Source organism: Mirounga leonina, unplaced genomic scaffold (genome assembly GCF_011800145.1).
Source record: "Mirounga leonina isolate KUSES-001 unplaced genomic scaffold, KU_Mleo_1.0 Mir_167, whole genome shotgun sequence".
NCBI classification, from domain to species: Eukaryota; Metazoa; Chordata; class Mammalia; order Carnivora; family Phocidae; genus Mirounga; species Mirounga leonina.
The window spans coordinates 1,035,831-1,060,725 of record NW_023270422.1 but is presented as its reverse complement, the minus strand read 5'-3'; the positions used below and the strand labels follow the sequence as shown (position 1 = coordinate 1,060,725).

General features: G+C 41.8%; 1 protein-coding gene across 3 annotated transcripts in view; it reads right to left on the bottom strand.

The window, feature by feature from the left end:
• The window catches only part of RAB31 (RAB31, member RAS oncogene family), a 142,389-nt gene that overhangs the window by 73,985 nt on the left and 43,509 nt on the right, over positions 1-24,895 (bottom strand). For all 3 annotated transcript variants that reach the window (XM_035013807.1, XM_035013806.1, XM_035013808.1), the window contains exons 2-3: positions 14,119-14,198; positions 6,042-6,123 (exon numbers count right to left, since the gene is read on the bottom strand). In XM_035013807.1, the coding sequence (XP_034869698.1) occupies positions 6,042-6,123; positions 14,119-14,198 (162 nt within the window). The remainder of the gene's footprint in view (positions 1-6,041; positions 6,124-14,118; positions 14,199-24,895) is intronic.

Here is a 24,895-nt window from a genome sequence, read left to right as displayed (position 1 = left end):
AAGGCTTCCCATCAACAGTAGGTATTAATAGTTACATTTTGGGGAGTCCAAAGTTATACATGGATTTTCAACTGTGTGGGGGGTCAGCACCCCTAACCCCCATGTTGTTCAAGGGTTCACTGTATTTTAAAAGCCACAGTAGGGCAAACATTATCTCTACAGTTTCAGATTTCTTAGCAGGAAATTCATTTTGTATAAAACATTGTAGAGTGTGTAAATGGAAAGTTCAGTAGGAAAGACTGAGGTAGATGTCTGAAAAAAAGTCCCAAGCTGGATGAAGTAGAGCCTCCAAAGTACACAGAGCAAGAGAACCCAGTAGAAGCCTGTGGCAGACAAAATTACGACCACCAATTAATTGTTCACCTCTGTGTGAATCCATGCCCTGTTTATGCCAATGGAGTTTTCTCCATTCCTTTAAAGGCTATGTCTCCCTATTATTTGACCTTGGGCTAAGCCATGTGACTTGCCTTGGCCAAAGGAATATAGGCCATGTGTCATGTGCTCGTTCTAACGCTAGCATTAAGAGCTGTGCCTTGCTCCTTGTGCTTCTGTATTGCCCAAGGAGAGCTTCCTCAGGTAGCGGCTGCCTCTCTAACCCCAGAATGAACAAGCAAGTAGAGTTCCCCCAGGCACCACCACACTGACAGACCCACAGCTTGAAGCAGAGCCACCTCAGCTAGAGAGCTCTATAATATTTTTGTAACTTTTCTGTAAGTATGAGTTTTTTGTTTTGGGGGGTTTTTTTTGTAGGCTCCACACCTACTATGGAGCCCAACGTGGGGCTTGAACTCACGATCCTGAAATCAAGACCTGAATGGAGATCAAGAGTCAGACATTTAACCAACTGAGCCGCCCAAGCACCCCAGTACAAGAGTACTTTTAAATAAAAAGATAAAAAAAGAATTAAAACACACAGCCATGTGTCAATTTTCAGGACTAATAATGGTATTCTAAATTCTAAATAAAGTCTTGTTTATTTAAGATCATATTTAGACTTCTACAATAGCTCAATCTTCTATTAAATAATACGGGCTTAGTCCTATTCAGTATTTAATATTGTTCTTACTTATCATTTCTTTCATTTTCCGTGTTCCATCGATTTTTTTAAAATACCCAAAAAATGGCGGTAGTTAAAAATTATATAATTTCCTACACAAATCCTTGTATCATGTCATTTTTACCATTAAATTCAAAGCTCCATAATTCTTGCTAAGTATTGGGAAAGGGGGCCTATTTTTTAGTCTGTGTATGTGTTCTCCAATTTCATCTTTAAAAAGTATATAATGGGGGCACCTGGGTGGCTCAGTCGGTTAAGCGGCTGCCTTCGGCTCGGGTCATGATCCCAGGGTCCTGGGATCGAGCCCCACATCAGGCTCCCTGCTCAGCGGGGAGCCTGCTTCTCCCTCTCCCTCTGCCTCCCTCTCTGCGTACTTGTTCTCTCTCTCTATCCCTCTGTCAAATAAATAAAAAAATCTTTAAAAAAAAAAAAGTATATAATGACGAGCTTGACTTCAGAAGTCAATCTATTCAACTTCAGATGTGTTAGTAGAGTCAGGGGAGAGCTTTTATTCTAACCAAAGAACCATCAATTCACCTTTGCGGAATTTGTGACTGTGGCGCATTTGAAATGCAAATTTTATAAATACAACTATTCTGACTGAGGCAGTAGGGCAGATAGACAGCCATAACACTGACTTCAACCCAAGTGAAACAAGATAATGATGTTAATATTTGTTCATGTTAGATTGTTAGAATAATATTGCTCTGATGGATCAGATCAAGAAAATGAAGCATGGAATTCTTCCAAGATATGAACATTTTAATGGAGTTATCCTATGGATTGCAATTGTGTTTTAAAGCAAAAACAGAATGACTTGGAAGCACACTTCTAGAACATGGAGGCTGCAATTCCTATAGATGAGACTTTTTTTTGGAGGGGGGCGCGGTGCAGAGGAAGAGAGAGAGAGAATCCCAAGCAGTCTCTACACTCAGCGAGGAGCCCAATGCTGAGCTCGATATCATGACCCTGAAACCGAGACCTGAGCTGCTTAACCTACTGAGCCACCCGGGTGCCCCCAAACATTTTAATAACAATGAGGATATTCTAGTCCCCAGTTTATGTGGAAAAACAAAGAAAGGAGTCCAAAAGAAACCCAAAGGGAAAGACAGATGTGTTGACACATTAGGACAGAAGCCTCATCTTCCCATCACAAACCCTGACCAGTGGGAGATAGGAGGACGAAGCTGGGCAGATAAATTCCTTTCTCTCCCCTGGGACCTCTTCAAGCTCCTGTGTATATCCTTCCAGGGCGTCTGCTGCCCCACTGCTGAGTTCTCCTCATAGCTCCACACAAAGCAGAAACCAGCACAACAACTCATTCCAAGAGGACAGGATGAAAACCCCCAAAAGCCCACACCAACACTACAACACGGGCACTCCAATGGCACTCTTGCACCCTCTATACCCCTCTTGGCAGCAACAAACTGAATGCACAAACCTTGAAAATGTTAAGCTTCTAACAAATTGGATTCAACAATCACTTGGTTAATTGAAAATGGTTAATTGAAAACACTTCTTTACAGAGGCAGTCTATGGATTACCGTTTGCCATTGAAAGGATCATAGGATGTTCATCATATGTGGTTGAATGAAAAGCATAATTAAGACAGCATATCAAGAATGAACACTCTCTTCTACAAAGAGAGGGAGGAAGAGAGGGCTCCTTTTACCTTTCCAGTGCTCAGATGGGAGAGTGAGTTCTCAAGAGTATGAATTTGTGCCACAAATGTAGTCCAGAATGAATACCGTGTATCCTAGGCAGAAGTGGTTCGATAGTTCCACAACTAAACAAATACTGAGTAATTAACACATGCTAAGCACTGCACTGAGCATTATACCCCTTTAAGGACACAGAAATCTATGTCTTTATATTATCAAATCAGAAATCCAAAGAGATTTTGTTTGTTTAAAATTGTGAAGACTAAGAAGAACAGTAGCCGATTCCTACAAAGATAAGGAGGGATAATATAGTGCGCTGGACTCCAACAATGAATGAGACAGAACAAACAGCAGTAGGCACATGCAGCAGCAGGGAAGGTATTTTTAGCTCCAACATTAGGCAACATCATTATAAGCACGATTAAATCCAACAACAAGCTGCCAAAATGACTGAGAAATTGCCATCACTGGAGAGATGCGAGACTGCATGGAGGGACAGCAGACAAGGACAGCCTGAGGATAACTAAATCAGGCCTTCAAGGGTTAGAGGCATCAGTGACCACAAAGGCTGTGCAGACATTTCTCACATGGTATCCACAAATCTAGATTCTAAAAAGCATCCACCTGAAGTTCTCATCCAAAAGTCAGTCCCTCCTCCCTGAAGCACTAGTGTGGACTTGGCCTTGCACACCTAATACTAATAATTATCATAGTAGATACTACTACTAATACATATAACACTGATACAATAATATATAATATATATATAATGAATATAATATGTATAATATAATAACATATATAATACTATGCTTTTAAAATGACAGCAATACAGGCACAGATGTCTATCACCTCTAAAAATCCAATTTTAGGAAAAGCAATTAGAATTATTAGAAATATGGTCATACGAAAAATTTTCTATTGCTATTTTGCTTTGAGATGGTCAGGCAGCAAGCTACAAACTACAGTAGTCACTTTAGAGGACCAAATTTCATCAAAAGCAGTCACCTACTTGAATATTTTATCAGAATAGGTAAGTAGATGTCAAATACTCTGTTTAGATCATACAGAAATCTCTCTTCAGAAACACTGTTATTACCACATGAAAACAGCAGGTTATAAAGAACCCTGAGCCCTTTGATATGAAGTTACCAACACACACAGAGTGAGATATCTGAAGAATGGTCATCTAATGTAAATAGCGGAAATTAGACTTATTGTGAGGATCATTTCATAATGTATAAAAATATCAAATCACTATGATGTACACCTGAAGCTAATATTGGATGTCAATTAACCTTCAATTTAAAAACTAAATTTGAAAAACAGTGGAGATATCTGGGTGGTGGGATTTTGGATAATTTTACTCTTGGCTGCATGGCTTTTGTGTGATTTTTCTAGCAGAACAAAACTACAAAGCAAAGCTCAGGACCCAAACTGCTGGATTCAGATTTCAGCTTTCAGCCTAATGGGCTGTGTGATCTTGAGCAAGTTACTTAACCACTCTGTCCCTCTGTGACCTCACTTATAAAGAGGGATAAAAATAGTCCCCAGTTCAGAGTGCTGCGAGAGGACTAAGCGTGTTAGTTAGTACACGGAAGGCATGAGAACACTGCGTGGAACATAGCTAGCCCTCGGGAAATATCCGCTAATAGGAGAAGCAGTAGTACTGCTAATACTAAGCCAGCTATTGGTAAAATTGACTGATGCTCTTTAACAGTGAGTGGCTGCAAAAGCAACTATTTCATGACCAAAAGTAAAAATGGGAGCAAGAAAACCTCTCTGCTTAAGTTTAAATAACAACCAAAAAACCAAACCCCAAACCCCCAAAACCTAGCAGATCTACATACTACAAATATACGTACATAGTAGGTAAAGAGGAAGCTATGTAAAGATGAGATCCCTGAGTATACATTTTCTCCTAGGATCCGCCTTCTCATTTCGGAGGTCAGCAGGCACAGCAGACTAATAGAGTTACAGAGGTGCTCTAAGTAATGGCTTCGTGTGTGCAAGTCTGTGCTCTCAACTTAGCAGCAAAATAGAAGACATTCTAATGAGGTTGGCATTTGTAGGCCAGAAGATTCGTCCGGATTAAGAAGAAAGACATCTTTAAAACCCTAGTAGCCTTAATCTACAACTGCTGGAGTGGGGACTTGTATAAAATGAAAGTTACAGAAACACACACTTGACTTGTTAGGAGCTAATAAGGAAAGGGATGCATTATCCCAAACCCTGGATTCTCTTCCTTTGAGAGAGAGATAATCAATAATGGAATTCAATAGTGTATTAGAAGGTGGTAAGAGCTGTGGAGAAAAAGGAAGTGAGTGGAGCAGGGACGGAAAAAGGGGAAGTGTTGACATTTGAATAGGGTAGGTAAAGAAGGTGACACATGAGCTTGGATCAGACGAGGGGAAGCTCAACCTATTTTACTCCGTAATCATTAGCTCTGATGAAAGTTTTGAGTAGGCTGGAAGCCCCCAGTGAAGACAAGCTAGTAGTTATCCCCGTGTGTCACTTATTCTGACCACCCCTTTCAACTTTGATAATATACACTCTAGTGATTACACGAATATCCTGTTACAATCAGTCTGTGCTGGTATTATTTCACTTTTTAAAATCTAAAAACACGAGCTTCTTAAATAATCTTCCCCATCAATATTTTTGGCAAATAAAAGGAATGAAGAATGAGACAAGTCATTGGCTCTTTCTGCTAACCCAACATCCATTGCCCCGTTTTCCAGTAAGAGAACCCATATTTTCCTTGGGTAACTAAGCCTACCGGACTTCCAACCAGTGTGGCTGATGGCAGCCCCTACCTTTAGGGGTAAAGTGTATTACCAGGCCCTACAAACAAGAGTGCCAAATCCCCCATGAACGCTACTACACAGTGTCAAGTTCAGGAGTGGGACACATGACCATGCTGAGACACGGGGCGCAACTCGCGGAAAAAAGGTACTGTCATCTGTGGGGCTGCTCAGGTGGCAGAATGCAGGCCTGGAGTCACTGATGCAGCCATCCTTGCCACCCTTGGGGAAGGGGAGGAAGTGAGTCTGCCTAAAAATGAAGCCAGTCTAGAGGGAAGCAAGCAGAGAAACAGGAATAGAGCCGGGTGCCTCTGACAATACATTTGGGGGACTTGATGAACTTGGCCCTATCTCAAGAGGGCTACCCCATACATTTTCACACGGTGGAAGAACACATTTCCTTTTTTGATTAAATCACTGAATCTGGGTTTCTGTCACTTGCAACCAAGAGTCTTGCCAAATACAAAGAAACCTTCGGGAACCGGGCTCAGTATTTTCCCTAGAAAGCCAACAACTTACCCGTTCCTGCCCAGCAGTGTCCCAGATGAGGAACTTATGAAGCTCATTTCCACAAGGCACGGTTTTGGTCATAAAAGATGCCCTGAAAAAGAGAATCAACATCTCCACGTTACCAGGCGCCCCTCAATCTTCACAAAGACTCCTGTTTCACACAAGTTCATTTTGCCTCAGCAAGACTCCAAAAGCTCCCTCCTGGGGGACCACTAAGAGGAAAGAAGGGCTGCTAGAGTCCTGTCAGCCAGAAGAAAATATTCTGCATTTTTTGTTAGTCTAACTGGATGTTTAGGGAAGGAAAAATTTTTTAAAAAGAGAAGAATGCATTCAAAGCACTGTGCTTCCAAAAACACTGTCCTAAGATAGTACGCTCAATTGTTCTAAGATAATATGCCCCAAATCTCAGGAAAGAAAATAAAACCTAAGATTTTAAAAACATATTATTACAACAATGAGGAATGGACCGGGCAACCCACATCACAGTGTGGGTCTTGTGATGGCACACACAGAAAACTGCCTTCCATATGCACCCATGCTATGCATCCAACACTAGTAGCAACTAATAGAATACCGTATCTCATTCCCACCCTGCTTTTATACATGCAGGGGTAAAGGTTGGTGGTTTACCAAATATTTACATTTTCTCCATTAAAAAAAAAAAGGATTCAAAACTCTCAGTAGATAATGAAACACTTGACACTTTCTTTTTTTTGTATATTTCCTGTTAATAAATGTTTTCTTTGCATTCATGAAAGACATAAATAGACAATACGTGGAAAGTTTATACCCTTGACTTTTTTTTTCTGTGAGATAAAGCTTCCCATTCATTAAAAACTAGTGGGTCTCCCCAACAGTGGGACAACCAGACATGATAAGCCTCCTCGTGTGATGGAATAAGAAGCACATACATCATCTGTGCAGCATTCTGGCCAAAACCAGTTTACCTGAATGTAATCATAAGAAACAGATTAGGCAAATCCAGAATGTAGAGCATTCTACAAGACAACTGGCCTGAATGCTTCACGTAAGTCAAAGTCATGAAAAGCAAACAAAACAAAAGGCAGGAAGATTGTTCTAGAAGCTAAATTAAGAGAGAAGAAAGAGATAAAACAACCAAATGCCCCTTGGATCCATCTAGAATTAGGAGGGGAAAATCTTTAAAAGACATTTTGAGGACAACTGGGGAAATTTAAATTTAGACTATATGTCAGATACTATCATTGAATCAAAATTAATTTTCTAGGGGCACCTGGGTGGCTCAGTCGGTTAAGAGTCTGACTCTTGGTTTCAGCACAGGTCACGATCTCAGGGTTGGGGATCAAGCCCCTCGTTGGGCTCCACGCTCAGCGTGGAGTCTGCTTGTCCCTTTCCCTCTGCTCCTCTCCCACCCTCTCTCTCCTCTCTCTCTCTCAAATAAATAAAATCTTTTTTAAAAATTAATTTTCTAGGTGTGATAATGGTATACTCACTATGTTCTTTTTCTCAGGAGAGGCACAGTAGAGTTTTTAGGGGTAAGGTATCAGGCTGTCTACCCTACTTCCTATGGCCCAGCCGACCCACCATCCAGCACACAGTACAGCCCTACGTCACTCAGCACCCATCCCAGTAATGTTTCCTCAACTTCTCCTACTTTTCCCCAAGACTAAGAGGCAAACTACACAAGTCCCAAGTAGAAAAGCCTATGTCCCTGCAATTCCCACACAACCCTCACAACATACTCACACAATGCCAAAAGTTAACAGTTCTATTTATCAACCTACGATTGCACTAAATGGAAATTCTAAGCAGTTTTCTAAGTGATATGACCCAATATCATCAAAACCACAACTGTCCCATGACACTATTTCTTTTATTTATTTATTTATTTATTTTTTAAGATTTTATTTATTTATTTGACAGAGAGAGACACAGTGAGAGCAGGATCACAAGCAGGGGGAGAGGGAGAAGGAGAAACAGGCTTCTTGCGGAGCAGGGAGCCCGATGCGGGGCTCGATCCCAGGACCCTGGGATCATGACCTGAGCCGAAGGCAGACGCTTAACAACTGAGCCACCCAGGCGCCCCGACACTATTTCTTTTAAAGTGCTTAAAATATACACAGACTACTGATAAGAGCAAATATATTCCAAAAATGGAAATGTCTTTATTACTTTTCCCATTACAAAAGCAATATATGGACATCCCAAAAAAGAAATTCAAAAAATGAAAACAAAGGAGGAAATAGAAATCAATTGTCATGTCACCACCTAGCCACAATCACTGCTAATAAGTTGGTATATATCCTTCCAAATTATGTTTATACAGTGTTTACATCCGTAATTGATCATACTCTACATTCATTTTGTTTTCCCTCCACTCGATGTATCATGGATATCTTTCCATTTCTGTGAATACAGATCAACATCATCTAAAATGACTAAATAGGGCGCCTGGGTGGCTCAGTTGGTTAAGTGACTGCCTTCGGCTCAGATCATGATCCTGGAGTCCCTGGATCGAGTCCCGCATCGGGCTCCCTGCTTGGCAGGGAGCCTGCTTCTCCCTCTGACCCTCCCCCTCTCATGTGCTCTCTGTCTCTCTCATTCTGTCTCAAATAAATAAATAAAATCTTTAAAAATAAATAAATAAATAAATAAATAAATAAATAAATAAATAAATAAATAAATAAATAAAATGACTAAATATTCTACACCATGTTATGGCTTTATTCACTACCCCAATGATGGACATTTTGGTCACCTATTTTCCACTATTATGATGATGATTAAATGAGTATCTTTGTACTTATATCTTTGTGTCCTTGTACAACTATTTCCTTAGAAACAGACATGCCACACTGGGTGGGAGCAGCCTACACACTCATGACGACAATGTAGGAGATGACCTTCTCCCCCCCAATCCTGATCTTTCAAATCTTTTCCAGTATGATAAGGAGAAATGATATGTCATTCCCATTTTTATTATGCTTCTTATAACTTTGAACATCATTTTAGTGTTTATTTGTTCACTTGCATTTTTCTTAGTAAATATTTAGTTTGTGACCTTTGCCCACTTTTTGGTTGGGGTGCTCATCCTTTTCTTATTCACTTCTTGAGTATTTTACACTAACCTTTTGTAATTGTATTTTACACTAACCTTTTGTAACCTATTTAAATAATATTTTTTCTGGTTTAACCTTTGGCCTTTAACTTTGTTTAGATAATTCTTCCGTAAACACCTTTGGTTTTGTTTTTACTTTGATGTAGGCCAGATTTTCATTCGTTCTTCAATAAATTCTAGGCACTAGGATAAATATCAACCCTGCGCTTAAAAAGCTCTCAGGCTTAGAAAACTAAGTTCATGCCTTTAAAACTTAGAACCAGAGACTTTTAGAGATGGAAAAAAACATGAAATATCCAGGCCAACCTCTTCACTCTACAGACAAGGGGGATAAAATCTGAGTCCCGAAAGACTGCCTTGTCCATGGTCAAAGAATCTCTCAGCACAGTCAGGAACAAAATGCAGAGGCCTGCCCTCGCTTCCAGCAAGGTAGAATGAGTGTTTAGATAGCCCCTCAGTTTCCTCATCTGAGAAACAGAACCAGTATCTACTTTGCATATCTGGGGGGCTATTGTAGGGTCAAATGAGGGAATGATACCTGTGAAATTCCTGCTTGATACACAGCAAAGCTGTTAGAAAAAAAAACAACAACCCAAACAACCAAAAGAACAAGGATTGTCAGTCGTCATTTCAAATATTAGTCGTCTTTTTTCTAGTGGCAGGAAATGAGGAACACAGAGGGGTATGTACATGAGTGTGTGTGTGTGTGTGTGTGTGTGTGTGTGTGTATGATCCGCATGGCGACTATACTAAAGCTGTTCCTCGCAGACTTACTAACATTCAATCTTAAGAACCTCAAGCTTCTTTTCTTCTCTACAGATTATCTTCCAGAGTGGTGGAGGGGGGAGCCTTGGCAATGCTGAACTGACTTCGTTATCTGTGGGAACCAAAATCTGGCATAGAAGTAACACAATTACCTTGTAAAAGTCGAAACAGAAAGGGAGACACACAACACACACACACACACACACACACACATATATGTTCAAGATGTCAACACAATCTGCTTGAATAGCAAAGCCAAGATTTTTCATTGTGAGTCACAGAAGACGATAAGAATGAACTCTTTTGATGCTGAAACAATGACATTTTACAGCCCGTGGACTTTCCCCAGTGGCAGTTTGATCACAGTGGGAAGAACAAGGGTGGACTTTGAAAGTGGACTCACTTGGTCGGAGTCGTCGTTCGCTGCTCGCGGCTGTGGTATGCCTCAACAAGTCACCTCACTGCTCTGATTCTTGGAGTCAGCAGCATTACAGTGAAAAAGGCCCTGGGCCTGGGGCCTGAACTCAAATGTCTACAGGACTAGGCAGCAACCATATAAATGAGCCAAGCGGACTAGGTGTAAAACTCATACTGATAAAAATAATAATAACAGTAAACAGCGGGAGCGCCGTGGAAAGGAGAGAGCCCGCCCACCCACACCGAGCACCAAGGCTCAGGTCCAGCTGGCTCCTGCCACGTGGGCATGTGCACCGGCTACGCCAAGTCTACTGATTTTTTAAAAGAAGCCAGAAATGCAGGTTTATTATGTAAAAATCTCCTGATTCTCCATTACTGGCTTAAAAATTTTAAAGCACTGTGCAGGCTAAACAAAACTCATCTAAAGCCAGAGTCCCAGCACACTGAACCCAGCAGCTGGAGGATGAGAACTGCAGTCCGTATATAACACCTTCCAAGAAATGCTTTTGTTCCTGCTAGCTTTAGTTTTCTGAAGCTGGAGTCTGGAAACACTTTTTTCAAAATCATAAGAGAGGATAAATTTTGAGTGGGTTTTTTAATTGGGCAATTGAACTATATCAGGAAAGGACAACAGATAAGAATGGAAGAGCCCATCCCAACCTTGACTCCAGAAGAAAAGTAAGGAATGTAGACAGCAGAACAGCACAGAATTTACAGTCACTTAACATTATGTTTATGAAGAAATTTTAAGGTATGAGAAAATGCTTAAGTTTGAAGTTTAGTGGAAAATAACAATTCAAAATCATATATACAAAAATGTTTTAAGACCTAAAGCTGGTAAGTGTACAGAAAAATAAGGACAACCTTTCTGAAAAACAATTTGGCAATATCCATCAAGAGCCTTAAATATGTTCATATTCTTTGACTGAATTATTCCATTGCTATGAATTTAACCCAATGAAATAATCAGAGGTACATGCAAATATTTATGCCCCAGGATATACATTATACATTATTTAAAAAGTAAACAAAAAAAATTATAAATAACCTCAACAACTTAAATGGAAAATACAGCCATTAAAAATCATTGCTTTTAAAAAAAGTTTTTATTTATTTGAGAGAGAGAGACAGATTGAGGAGAGAGAGGGCAGGGGAGGAGCAGAGGGAGAGGGACAAGCAGACTCCATGCTGAATGCAGAGCCCAACACGGGGCTTGATCCCACGACCCTGAGATCATGACCTGAGCTGAAACCAAGAGTCAGACACTTAACTGACTGAGCCACCCAGGTGCCCCAAAAATCATTGCTTTTTTTATATAATGATGTATGTCAATTATATCTCCATAAAAGTGGGGGGAAAATCCTTTTTTTAAAGACCATTTAGTAACATGGAATTCATAATATAATGGTGAATTACTAAAGATTTTATATACACATAGCAAAAACCCTGGGAGAAGATATACTAGATATTTATGGTAGCTACTCCAGAAGGTAGATTATGGGCAGTTTGTTTTTTCTTTTTAAGATTTTATTTATTTATTTGAAAGAGATAGCAAGAGATAGAGCATAAGCAGGGGGGAGAGGGAGAAGCAGGCTCCCCAAAGCGGGGCTCCATCCCAGGACCCCAGGATCATGATCTGAGCTCAAGGCAGACATTTAACCAACTGAGCCACCCAGGAGCCCCAGATTATAGGTGGTTTTTATATTTTCTTCACAGTTTTCTTCATTTTCAATTTTTTATTAGTATATAATACTTTATAAAAAGAGAAAATAGTATTTCCATGTTTCTAAAGATTATGTGATATTATAAGAAAATGTTCAAAATATATTAAGAAAATAGGATAAAAAACTGTATGTATACTATGATTCCAATTTTTATAAATTCTGTGGTTTTTTAGAATGAATATGAACTTTTATAATCAGAAAAATTAGACTTTACTCTTGACTCTGTCAAGGAAATATACAGTAAAGTGTTCCTTTTATTTTGTCTTCTAAGAAATTTGTATTCATGAAAGAAAAATAAGGCAGAGGATAGAGAATGCATGCTGTGGCATGGCAGGTAGAATATGATGCCATTTTTGGTTTTAGAAATTATGTATTTGTACACCTGCATAGACACAGAAAATACTTACAAGAAGCATGTTAAGTATGCACTTTGGACGCTAAATATTGTTGATGTAAATTGAAGAAAATGGGATCAGAAAGCTAGTAAAATCCTCTGACTTCAATTTTTATTTTACATTTTTATGTATGGTCTGAATTTTTCATGAGCATTATAATTTGAGGAATGAATACATAATTTTTTAATTAATGGACTATTTAGAGAAGTATTAGGTTTACAGAAAAAATGAAGATAAAGTACAGAGAATTTCCATATAATACATAATTTTTTAAAAGCCCAAAACCACCACAATGCATTCTTAGACAAAGCAGGGTCAACAGGGTTTGACTGATTGTCTCCAAAATGGGTACCAATGATCCATACGGCTCCCCCTCTGAATGATTGCCTCCCACCATGAGGTGGGATTTATTTCCCCTCCCTTGAATCTGGATTGGCATTATGACTTGCTTCAACTAAGATACTGTGACCCAAATGATCCACCTCTTAGAGGCAAATAGTCTTGGAAGAGAGAAACAAGGTCTCCCTCTGGAGCAAAGCACAGACATGTTTACTGCCCATAATAAAAGATTTGGGTTCCCTAAACTTGGGGGTCCTCTCTTATAACTCAATCCACTGCATATAGCATATCATCTGATCCTCTTCACATCACCCTACAGGAAATTAGTGCTCCAGGAACCAATACAAAATGAGAATACTCCAACTGCTGCTACTTCCTCTGTGTCTGATCCAGAGTTGTGTGTCCTCTGCCAGCATCCATGAAATGGACACAGCTAACTTGTTCTTGATGCATATTTTTTGTGAACATGTTTCTTTAAGGCACTTTTAACTGCAAACTGTAGTGGATTTTCTCACCTACCCCACTCCAGCCACTGGCCTATCAACCAACTGCTGGAGCATCTACTTATGCCCTGCTATGAATCTTCTCCACTTACGAGTGATAGAGACAATCACCCCTGTGCTCATCAATCCTACAGTGTTGCCAAAATACAGACACACATTCTTTCCCTTCTGAAGAAAACAAAACCTTTGCTCTCTGCAAAGAGCATGATATTTTCAGGGAGAAACTTTAGTGAGGCCAAGTTCTAAGAGAGTGAAAAAGCAAGCACCTGCAAAATGGCACAGCAAAGCACATCTGGCAAAAGCATCTGTAGGAAAGGGGAAAACGGAATAGGAAAATGTCCCTATATTCTAAGGTTGGGGTCTCCGAGTGAACAGTCCACCTCCCGTCCCCAAGCATAAGAATGGAAATGCTAACACTCAATTAATCCAGAAAGGAAAATCCATCTGCCCCCACAGACTCTGGACAACTGTGCTGTGTGAGTGGACAGTATTTCCAGGTTTACTGGCAGGAACTTAAAGCTCGACCTTCAGGGATTTGTCCTGTGTCTCATCTTCCATCTGGAAATAAAGCCGATGTGACTTACAGAGTAATGCTCTTGGAGATCAAGGAGATGGTCTTAGGCTGAAGCCCAAGAAGCCAGTCAGCTAGGAAAAAAGAATTATTGACAGGGACAGTAAGCCCAGACATCCTGCCTAAAAGTCACTGCATTTCTGTCACAAAGTCTTTACAGTTGGGATAGATTCTCATTGGCTGGGGTGAAAACTGCTTGAAGGCTCAGGCACAAAGTGACCTCTCGATGTTTTGGAAGGAAGAAATGTGAAAGAGAAGAACATACAGGAACTTACCCAATGGTCGGGCTGATGTTGTGGTCAAAGTGATCCTGGACAAATCGACACACGATGCTTGATTTCCCAACCCCGGTATCCTGGAAAAGATTGAGGACACACAGCCATGAAGACCAAGGGTATCAGTTCTAACCTAGTATAAACATAGAACCAGATGACAGGAGAAGTTACTTCTCATCGGTGAGAGTAGGAGAGGAGGATATTTTCTTCTATTTCTTACCAGTATTTTCTACAAGGAAATTGTATTGCTTTTGTAGAAAGGAAAGAACTATGGTAAAAATAAGCTTTAGAAACATGGCCCACATACATACAATAATTAACCCAGAACTCACATGTTCACAATATATGTATCTCCAGAAATTCGAAAAATTTTGAAGGGGTCTAGAGGAGAAGTATGGTAACACACTGCATTGTTTTGGTAGAGATAAAACTGCTTTTGTTCAAAACCTTTAGCACTCAAAAACTATGTAATCTATTTTTCTAAGTATCACCCAGTAAGACTTATGAATTCTAATGTCTGCATTTCTAACATTTGTTCTTCAGAATCTAATGGCTGAATAATAACCTCCAGTTCTGCTTAATTATAAAAAGGTCTCATCTCAATGCTCTTTCTGTTAAATAATTCTTTAAAGCTGATCAGGATAGAGGTCCATGACACGTTGGAAATCAAATACATGCATTTCTTTTTTTTTTAATGATTTATTTATTTATTTTTTACATATATATATTTTTTTAGTGTTCCATGATTTATTGTTTGCGTATAACACCCAATGCCCCATGCAGAATGTGCCCTCTTTAATACCCATCACCAGGCTAACCCATCCTCCCACCCCTCTCCCCTCTAGAACCCTCAGTTTGTTTTTCAGAGTCCATCATCTCTCATGGTTCGCCTCCCCCTCCGATTTCCCCCCCTTCATTCTTCCCCTCCTGCTATCTTCTTTTTTTTGTTGTTAACATATAATGTATTATTTGTTTCAGAGGTACAGATCTGTGATTCAACAGTCTTGCACAATTCACAGCACTCACCATAGCACATACCCTCCCCAATGTCTATCACCTAGCCACCCCATCCCTCCTACCCCCCACCACTCCAGCAACCCTCAGTTTGTTTCCTGAGATTAAGAATTCCTCATATCAGTGAGGTCATATGATACATGTCTTTCTCTGATTGACTTATTTTGCTCAGCATAACACCCTCCAGTTCCATCCACGTCGTTGCAAATGGCAAGATTTCATTCCTTTTGATGGCTGCATAATATTCCATTGTATATACATACCACATCTTCTTTATCCATTCATCTGTTGATGGACATCTTGGCTCTTTCCACAGTTTGGCTATTGTGGACATTGCTGCTATAAACATCGGGTGCACATACCCATTCGGATCCCTACATTTGTATCTTTGGGGTAAATACCCAGTAGTGCAATTGCTGGATCATATGGTAGCTCTATTTTCAACTTTTTGAGGAACCTCCATACTGTTTTCCAGAGTGGCTGCACCAGCTTGCATTCCCACCAACAGTGTAGGGGGGTTCCCCTTTCTCCGCATCCCCGCCAACATCTGTCATTTCCTGACTTGTTAATTTTAGCCATTCTGACTGGTGTGAGGTGATATCTCATTGAGGTTTTGATTTGGATTTCCCTGATGCCGAGTGATGTTGAGTACTTTTTCATATATCTGTTGGCCATTTGGCAAATACATGCATTTCTATCCACTCCCTCCAAACACCTTTGTCAAATGGCTTAAGGAATAAAAGACACAAATTCATAAGGTCAAACAGATAGGAGATGAGACACCAGACAAGTGATGTCAATGAAAAGCACGTGGCCTAGTGGTCACTGGGAAAGAAGAAGTTGGAACCTTGAGGGCCATCAGGGAGGAGAGCCACGGAGAAGCAAGACAATTCATGCCACAGAATCCCTGAACACATCAAGAATTGGAGAACAAGGCTGAAAGCAGGAGTAACTGTTGAAAGGCTGCACAAAAAAATACCCTTGGTGCCCCTGGCCACAAAACCATAGGATTGACTCTCCTGCATTCCAAGAAGAGGTGAAAGTTGAGTCTCCAGGAAACCTGTATCAGACAGGGCTAGGCTTGGGGTCTTGAGATGCAGCTCACACGTTGCCCCATGTGAAGCCGGACAGAAGAAGTGTGGAGTGCCCTCTGGGTAAGAGGGAAAAATCCTGCAGATCCTGACACATGGAATCCCCCAACTAAAAGCGATGTTGCAACAGTCTACAAGCTGCTGTGCTAATAGACCTTTCGGGACACATTTTAATCTATCAAAAATAAACGCTCAGCTAAGAAATACCAAATGTTTATACCCATACAAAAAAAGAGCAGGATACTATTTTAGAAGATTATTCAGCGAATAAGACTGACCTTAGAAATTAAAAAATATGATGGTAGAAATGGAAATTTCAAAGGAAGAAGTATAAGGTAAAATCAGGAAACTGCCCAGGAAGTAGAATGTACTAGAACAAAGCAACTGGCCTCAGTTGGCAGTCACTGCTCTTCTAAGAGGGATGGCAAGGCAAGGAGACACAGAGATGGCCTCCTTGACACATGCTCATCGGAAAGGACCATGCAATCTATATGTGAATGGGAAACGACATAGCCCAAAAAGAAAAAAATACTGATATGGTTCTCTTCTGTTAAAGGTGTCTAAAAGCCTGAAGATCAAGGAGGAAATGTTGAAAAAAAGAAATGTGCTCTTCTTTACACTGAAATACAAAATGAGATTTGAAATATCAACTGGCAATCTGAATTATTTTTACTCCTTCTCACGCCGCGCTGCCCCCCCACCCCCACCGCCTACCCCCATGCTTAGAGGACAGTTCCTGCAAATGTGGAGCAATAGGGGCCCCGGCTGGTGACACTCATCAGAACATCATTCTCCAGAAGGTCTCCTATCCCAGGGAGAGTGGCCTTCACTGGTTGTGAGCCATAATGAAACAAAAGCACCAAAGGCCTTTTATCTGCAGTGTGCACATCGATGTGCAGAGTTCAAAGAGGTGGTGACAGAATTAAAACACTAGCTCTCGGATTCCAGATCAATATGCCGCTGCTATTTCTGAGCCGAACCTTCAGGATGGATTCCGGCTAATGTGTCTCACAGTTCCCCAAACCCCACAACTCAGTTCTTTTTATCTCAGTTGCTTTGAACTCCCTCTGTCCCCCGGCCCCATGGATGAGCAGCCCTTGTCACCCTTTAGCCCACACAACCCCCAGAGAACGTAAAAACCAAAGGATGATGCTGCCCTACCCTTGAAGAGGAGGAAAATGCGCTCTTGCAAGGTGAACTGCTCTCTGCAAATGGCCAGGTGGGCAGGGTGGGGACCGATGTGTACTTTTACATATTTTTATGTCACAGAGCTCATAGCGTGCAACTCCTCCCATAGGAAGCTCTCAAGTTCATTATCCCACAAGAAATGCTAAACGATTCATCTTTGCTGCCTGTGCACCCCCAGAAGCCATCCCCAAGATGGGAAGGCAGGGCTGACGTGAGCGTCTATCTCGTCCCCAGTGTAGAAATGCTCTCTCTCAGGCTCACCACTGGGCCAGCAGGCAGTCAGCAAGCCCTGCCCTTCCTGCGCCCGCAGCGGGCAAACCAAGACCCACAGGACATAGAGCACCCCCCCCCACTTCCACAGCTGGGAGAGGCGCCTGGAGGAGGGAGTACCCACACCCACAGGCAGGCAGGGCTGCTCTGCCCAGGGCTCAGTGGACAAATATGCACCTCTCGAGTTTTGTCCCTTTTGGGCCCTCTTTGGTGTCCTTTCGGCTTACACCCAGGCTCCCCCTGCTTCCAAGCTGAGAAATCAGCCCTCCTGAATGCCTGCCGTTCCCAGCAGCACCCAGAGCCCCTTCCCCTGCTAGCACCATGGCTCTTACTCTCTGCGAGTGAGGGGCCCCTGGTGTGCAGGCTTTGGCGAGACCGTCACCCCATGATGAGGACTTGGCTCTAGGAAGCCCATTTTGGGTCTCTCCTTTTGCCCTACCCAAGGGCTCCGCTCAGATCCCCAAAACAGCCCAACAGATCCACCAAGGCCCATTCTCAAAATGCCCTTGAGGATGAAACATTCAAAAGCCATCTGGAAATAATTCCTCTCTACTCATCATCTTCCACAGATAACTCGGGCTTGAAATACCGGCTTTTCTGAATAGTTAAAGCAGCAAGCCTGCTCAAATTTAGACTGACAATTCATTCTTCATTCAAACCCCGCTCTGTGTCTCTTTTCTTTTTACCATTTCACTCTTGAAGTTTCACTTTCCCTCTCTCACATATTTGACAGGAAAAAAAAAATTAAAAAACAAAAGGAGAGGCAAAGTTTAAGTCTGTGTCAGAAAAGACAATATTCTTCACAAAGAACTGCTTCAACGAATCTTCTGTGGCCCGTGGCTTTGCGCGGTTCCAGAAACGACCTGCGGGGGCGGGGGGGGGGGCTGCTGTCCCCCCACCGGCCGCCAGGGGAAGGCCCTGCTCAAGGATTGGGAGGGAGCCCGCCGCCCGCCAGGAGACGGGGCGCTTTTTCCGAATCGCCTGCCTCGGTGAGTTCCTCTTCCTGCAGGAACCTCATTCGCTCGGTGACACACAGACACAAGAGGGAAGCACCGCTGAGTCAGGCCTCGCGCCCGAGAAAACCTACGGGGTTGAAGCAGGAAAAGCCGAAAGCCGACTGGGTAAAGAAAGGCGTCTGTGAGCAAAGAGAGGACGGGGGCGGGGGGGTGCCCGCAGCTGCCCACCATTCTCTAAAAGGCCATTTTATTTTTAGTGGGCTCACAGGGATGGAAGGAAACTCATCTCTGCAGATAGTTTTCCGTTCCACAAGATTATGAGACTAGCATAGTCCATCTTGTCCAGGCTCCTCGTTTTTCAAAAGAGGAAGCTGTAGGACTTCCTCAGGGTCACACAGCTGGCTGGTCGAGTCAGAACCTAATTTTCTGAGTGCCAGTGAAATCCTCTTAAGGCTCTCACCAGGTTAAATCAACCTCCCTGCCAAATGTAAATTTCTTCCCCCAAAAGTCCATTTTCTAGAACTCCCAAGGAGTTCTTGTATTCCTGTAGCACCGTGTGTCCTCAAAAGAGATCTGCTGGGGTTTTGCTTGTAATGAAAGGCGGACATACTACCAGCTACTGGGGAGGCACTAGAATAAAACCAATTCTGATTCCACAAACCAGGAATAAAGTTCAGCAGAATCATCCCTGGGGGGTAATCAATGTGTTATTGTATTTTCATTTGTGTGGTTTGGCATCAGACCCACAAGGCCCAGCGATCGGTTCCATCTACTTACGGGGAAATGGATGCCTTCAATGATATTCCTCCCATATAAGTCACTATCTGGGGCTAATAATGCAATCTTCCGAGAACCACCACTTATTCTGACATGACAATCTCTGCTGTTCGAATGGTCACATTTATTAATCACGTGTAAATCTGTGATTATGAAATCACAAACCACAAACTGCAGCGGCTGTCCTGTAAAACGCAGGGCATCCCTTGATGATCCCTTCCCTCCTGGACGACTGTAACAGGCTTCAAGGAGGCGTTCCTACCTCTCACCATAAAAAACGGTAGGTCCTAGGCAAATATACCATCCCTACCTAATCCTGCTCTCGTGGAAGACATCACTAATCAGTTGAGGATATGTTATTTTATTAAACCTGAAAAGGGCCTCAAAATCTTTGCAACCCAGCTCTGCAGACAATGAGTATGACTCAAACAATGAATGTTCCCAGGACAAATGGCTGTCTTCTGCCGTTGCCCTACTCTTCCCAACAGTCAACTCGCTCCTACCGTCTCCTCCTCTCCAAACTCACAAAGTGCATTATAAGCCAACGTGCTTCCTATGGAAAGGAAATGACAGGCTAGACCAAGAATCACAGACTCAGGAATTCCATTCCTAGGAATGTAAAAAAAAATAAGCACAAAAAAGTTCATGGAAGTATTATTTATAAAAATTAGAAATGGCCCCCAAAAAACACTATAAATTAAATAACTTGTGGCACAGAGAGGAATCTGTTAAGCTTTCATTTCATGCCAACCAAATGTCAAAGAGGCAGAATATGATTTGCCCATCATGTGAACTATGGAAATGATCATTTCAGCATCTGTCTCTAGTCTAGGACTCAGAGAGAAGCCACATGGCAAGGGGTTTTTTTTTTTTTTTGCATTTATTTGTTTGTTTTAGTCATCCACTTATTTAAGTGTTTAGACTTTGAGCCTTATGCACTTCTAAAAAATCTAAAGTGCTTACACGTTGATAGGGAGTTAAGTTAGGAATTTAGGAGGACTGTGAAGGTCAGTCACAGTCTGGATGGAGAGAAACAGCAAAGAGAGGAACGGGCAGAACCGTGGGATGGCAAACGGCTTGATCTTTGGACCCCAAAATACAGGAAGCCGAGAGCACCATCAAGGACACTGGACATGCCCCTCTGTGTGCACGAGATGGCCTTGTGGAGACAAACTGCAGGCAAGTGCAGAGAACAGTGACTAGTGATTTGGGGCTGTGTTGCATGTGCCTGTTATTAGTTCCACTTCGGGGCAGATGGGGAAGAAATGTCTAGAGGAAGTGTGTGCTGCTGCTGAAGAGATGAGGTCACGGAGGAGACAATTTCCATTTCCTGCGGCTGTAGGGCGCCTGGCCCAGGGCCTCACCACCACGCTTGTGTCAGCTGGCCGGGTCCCCACATCCCAGCCAGGACTCCTCGATGGCACCACCTGGCCTTCCCCAAACCCTGGATCCACCCAGAAGAGAAAGCAGAACAGGAGTTGACACAAAGGAATATGCTCTGTCAAGCATATCCCAATCCTCGAAGCTCTGCAGTCTATACCTAATTCCAAAGAAACCCCACAGAAAGGCAGCACAAATTCCATATTAACCCACCAAGTATTTTTTTAAGGCTTTGGCTAAGGGGAAGAGGATACACACTCCCATTCCCCTCCTCTGCATGGGATTTTTGACAAAGCAATGGGCAGAATACCCCAATCACTCAGCCGGGCCACTGCTTCTGAGGAACCTGAACTGGCCAGACTAAGGACTCAAGGTCAAAACACTGCACATCACCCCCAGAGCTTCCAGTAAGCTCCGTGGAGAGCTCCCATGCATCACTTAGTTCTGTCTCTGCAACACCCTTTCCACAGAACTGAAGTACTTTGTTCCTGGATGACATTTAAAGGCTTATTGGAATTACAGACTTAATGGGCCTATTTGCCCCTGAGCCCTAAATATCTTTGGCACCGAAAAGGGTTCAATATTTATAAATCACAGTTACCACTACCAAAAAAAAGGTGCCATGAAAACAAAAAACATCATTAAATTCAAGTCTATAATGTGCTTATTTTATTATCACACATTCTACAAGATTTCCTTTGGTGGTGTGAGACCTCTGTCTAAACAGAGTAAGTATCAGCCTTCACGCTACGTTCTGGGAAAAATTTGAACTAGCAATGCAAGAAAATCCAACTATAGGCATCCCACTGTGTTTAGGAAACCACACCCCAAAGTTATTTGAGGAAAATACAATATAAATTAAAAGCCCCTGAACATTCCCACAAACAACTTTGCTGTACCTTTGTCATGGTTATTTTGAAACATGTCAATGATGTGCATTATAACAAATGTCTCAAAATCCATTTACAAAGGGAACCTAACTACATATATGACATAAGGAAACTGAATTGTTTCATATTGAAAAAGGTGGGTTCTGTGTCGAGTCTGAGAGTCACCGAACTATTTTCTTTATCTACCTCATGGCGACAAAAATGCTTACAGACATTACTTTAAGCATGTAAATAACATAAGTGAAAATTTTTTAAAGATTTTATTTATTTACTTGAGAAAGAGAGAGAGAGGAAGAGCAGGGGGAGGGGCAGAGGGAGAAGCAGGCTCCCCACTGAGCAGGGAGCCTGATGCAATGTGGGGCTCAATCTGGGGACTCCAGGATCATGACCTGAACCGAAGGCAGACACTTAACCGACTGCGCCACTCAAGTGCCCCCACAAGTGAATTTATGCATTTAGATCAATGCCCCTTGGGCTCTAATGAACAAAGCTTGGAAATGTCCACAGTTCTCTAGACGTATATGAGAATAATGTAAAGTCAACATACAGAGGATAAGAGGTCATTGTTTGGGGTGCAAAAGCTGACCAGGAGACATGTAAAAATATCCTCCTAGGTAATAGAAAGGAATCAGCAAAAACGAGGAGCATGAATACCACAAGAAGGAGATAATTAAACGGTTCCAAAGGGAACAGAGACACATGTATTCACTTTCTCTCACTGGGTCCTCACAACAGCCCTTTGTAAAGCGGAGGACAGAAGGCACTGTCCACATTTCCCATGTAAGGAAACCATGGTCTACGGTCCTACAACTAGTAAAAGCATCATCAAGGTTCAGACATCCCTTTCCCCACACCCAGGGCTCTATTCACTGGCCAAACCATCTCTCTCCAAAAGGCGTGCATCCATCACACATCCACTCGTCTATTCAGTGCCTGTGCGTCAGCAATATGCAAGGACGGGAGATGAGAAAATTAAGCCCAATTCCTGCAGTCAGGACACTTACACCAAGACTTAAACTTCACAAAGGAATCAAAGACAAGAAATTAGAGTGATCGCACCGAGGTCATTGTCCAGGCAATCACCGATACATCAAATGAATGACTGATGGCCATCTTCCAACACTGCCTTTGCTGGCTAATCATTTGAAATTCAGAGAGCATTTTTCTGTTGAAATAATGCTGTAAATAAATAATGATTATTTCCCAAACTTGCGGCTGTACTATAGCACTCTACAATGGAGGAACCTGATCTCTGTTTATATCTATAGGGTAACTTACTTGTTTCCATGGGAAAACTTACTCTAATTTCAAACTGGGGATTTTAGCCAGTGAGAACCAGATGCTCAGGCTTTCAGCACAAGCAGAACACCCTGGGAGACTAAAGAGATCTTTGTTGAACAAATGGTCTAGCAGATTTGGACTCCAGCAATATTGCCAATAGCACAAATCTTTCATAGGAACAGGAGCGAGCAAAACAGTAATGTGGGCAATAAGAAAAGCTGACATTTACTAAGCACATAAAAAGTTCCAGGCACCAAGCTAGGCATTTCATATGGAAAGTATCCGTTATTATCTCTGAGTATTGCTTCTGCTCTATTATATCTCTTCTCTCCTTCTGGGATTCCAGATAGGCTCGTATTAAACTTTTTCACCTTATCTTATATATCTCTTATACTCTTTTCTCTGTTTTCTGTATTTTTGTCTGAGTTTCAGTTTGGAGATCTGATCTAATTTCTAGTTCTTTCTACCAATGTATCTAACATGATGATAGTCCCATTTTTTGATTTCCCCGACATCAATTATTGTATTTTTTCTGTCGTAAAATTTTCTTTTTTATAGTTTTCAATTGCTTGTGAGCTTTTGAAATCATGACTTTTATTTCCTTGAATATATTAACATGTTTATATTTTACATATTTTAAAGTCTACATCTGGTAATTCCATTATCCACATCCTCTGTGGGTCTGTTTCTATTGTCTGTGGAAAGGTTAAACTGCCTTGTCTCCTCATATCTCTCATCATGTTTGATTAAGTCTTAGCATCCTCATTTTATAGGAGGGAATCGCAGCAACCTGGCCAAGGACATGGGTGTCAAGTCTAAGACTCCTCCCCGGATCTTCTCTGACTCTTAGGTAAGTGTTCAAAAAGAAGAAATGGTCATGTTTCGGGGACATCACCCAGCCCCAAAGAAACCAATGCTAGGAAGAAAATATTTATGATATTTAAAACTACCATCCCCTTTCTACCTTTGTTAAGTTTATTTGCCTCGCATTATTCCAGAGTTGGCAGATCTAGTAAATTCTGAAGTTTAGAAATCCTTCAGGCATGGATGTTCTGGCCCCAGTAGTGAAGTGTCTTTCGGCCCAGCTGGTGGCAATGTCATTGGAGTCGCAGGGAAGCCAAAGACACGGACGTAGCGGGAATGAGGAAAGAGGAATACCCGGGGCTCTGTCCCTCTCCTCCCCCAGCTCTTAAAGCAGTCCTCTCAGTCACCATATCTCCTCCTGCCTTACTTCGCAGTTAAGTTGAAGAAGGAAGACACTCTTTAAAAGAGGAAGGGCAGCTCCCTAGCTCCTTTACTTCCGTTGTTCTCATAACAGACCCACTGCTTCTTGGCATTTCTCAGAGAGCAGTTTGTCCTCATGTACAAACCCTGGGCAGCTAAGCAGAAATTTGTTTATCTAATGATCTTAGAAGGTGTGACCTTAACCACTTAAAAACAAAAAAAGTTAACACAATTTCTTACTTAAATCATACTTCCTGCTCAAGGAACCAGCCATCCTTTGGCCACCTTTCTTTCCTCACAAGCAACTTCTGTGTGGGCTCTTGGCTGGGCAATACAGGTCACTGGACAAATGACAAAGACATAGGCTCCCCTCTTCATAGAGGGAAAATCCACTGATTCATGAAATACCTGGCCCACAACAGGCACCAAACATGAAACCTCAGATTTTATTATATTCTGGAATTTTCCTTACAAAACACTCAATATTCATTGTTCCCAATTTGCAGAGCTTGCAAATAAAGATAAATAATGATCATAATTGTAGTAGCCAGCTTCTAAAATGGTTCCCAATGATCCCGACCCCCCGTATTTGGTTCCCTGCATGTGGCCTGGACCTAAGGACTTGCTTTTAAAAAACAGAATATGAAAAAAAAAAAATGAGTGTCACTCCTGAGGTTAGGTTACAAAAACTGATTGCCCTCTTTCT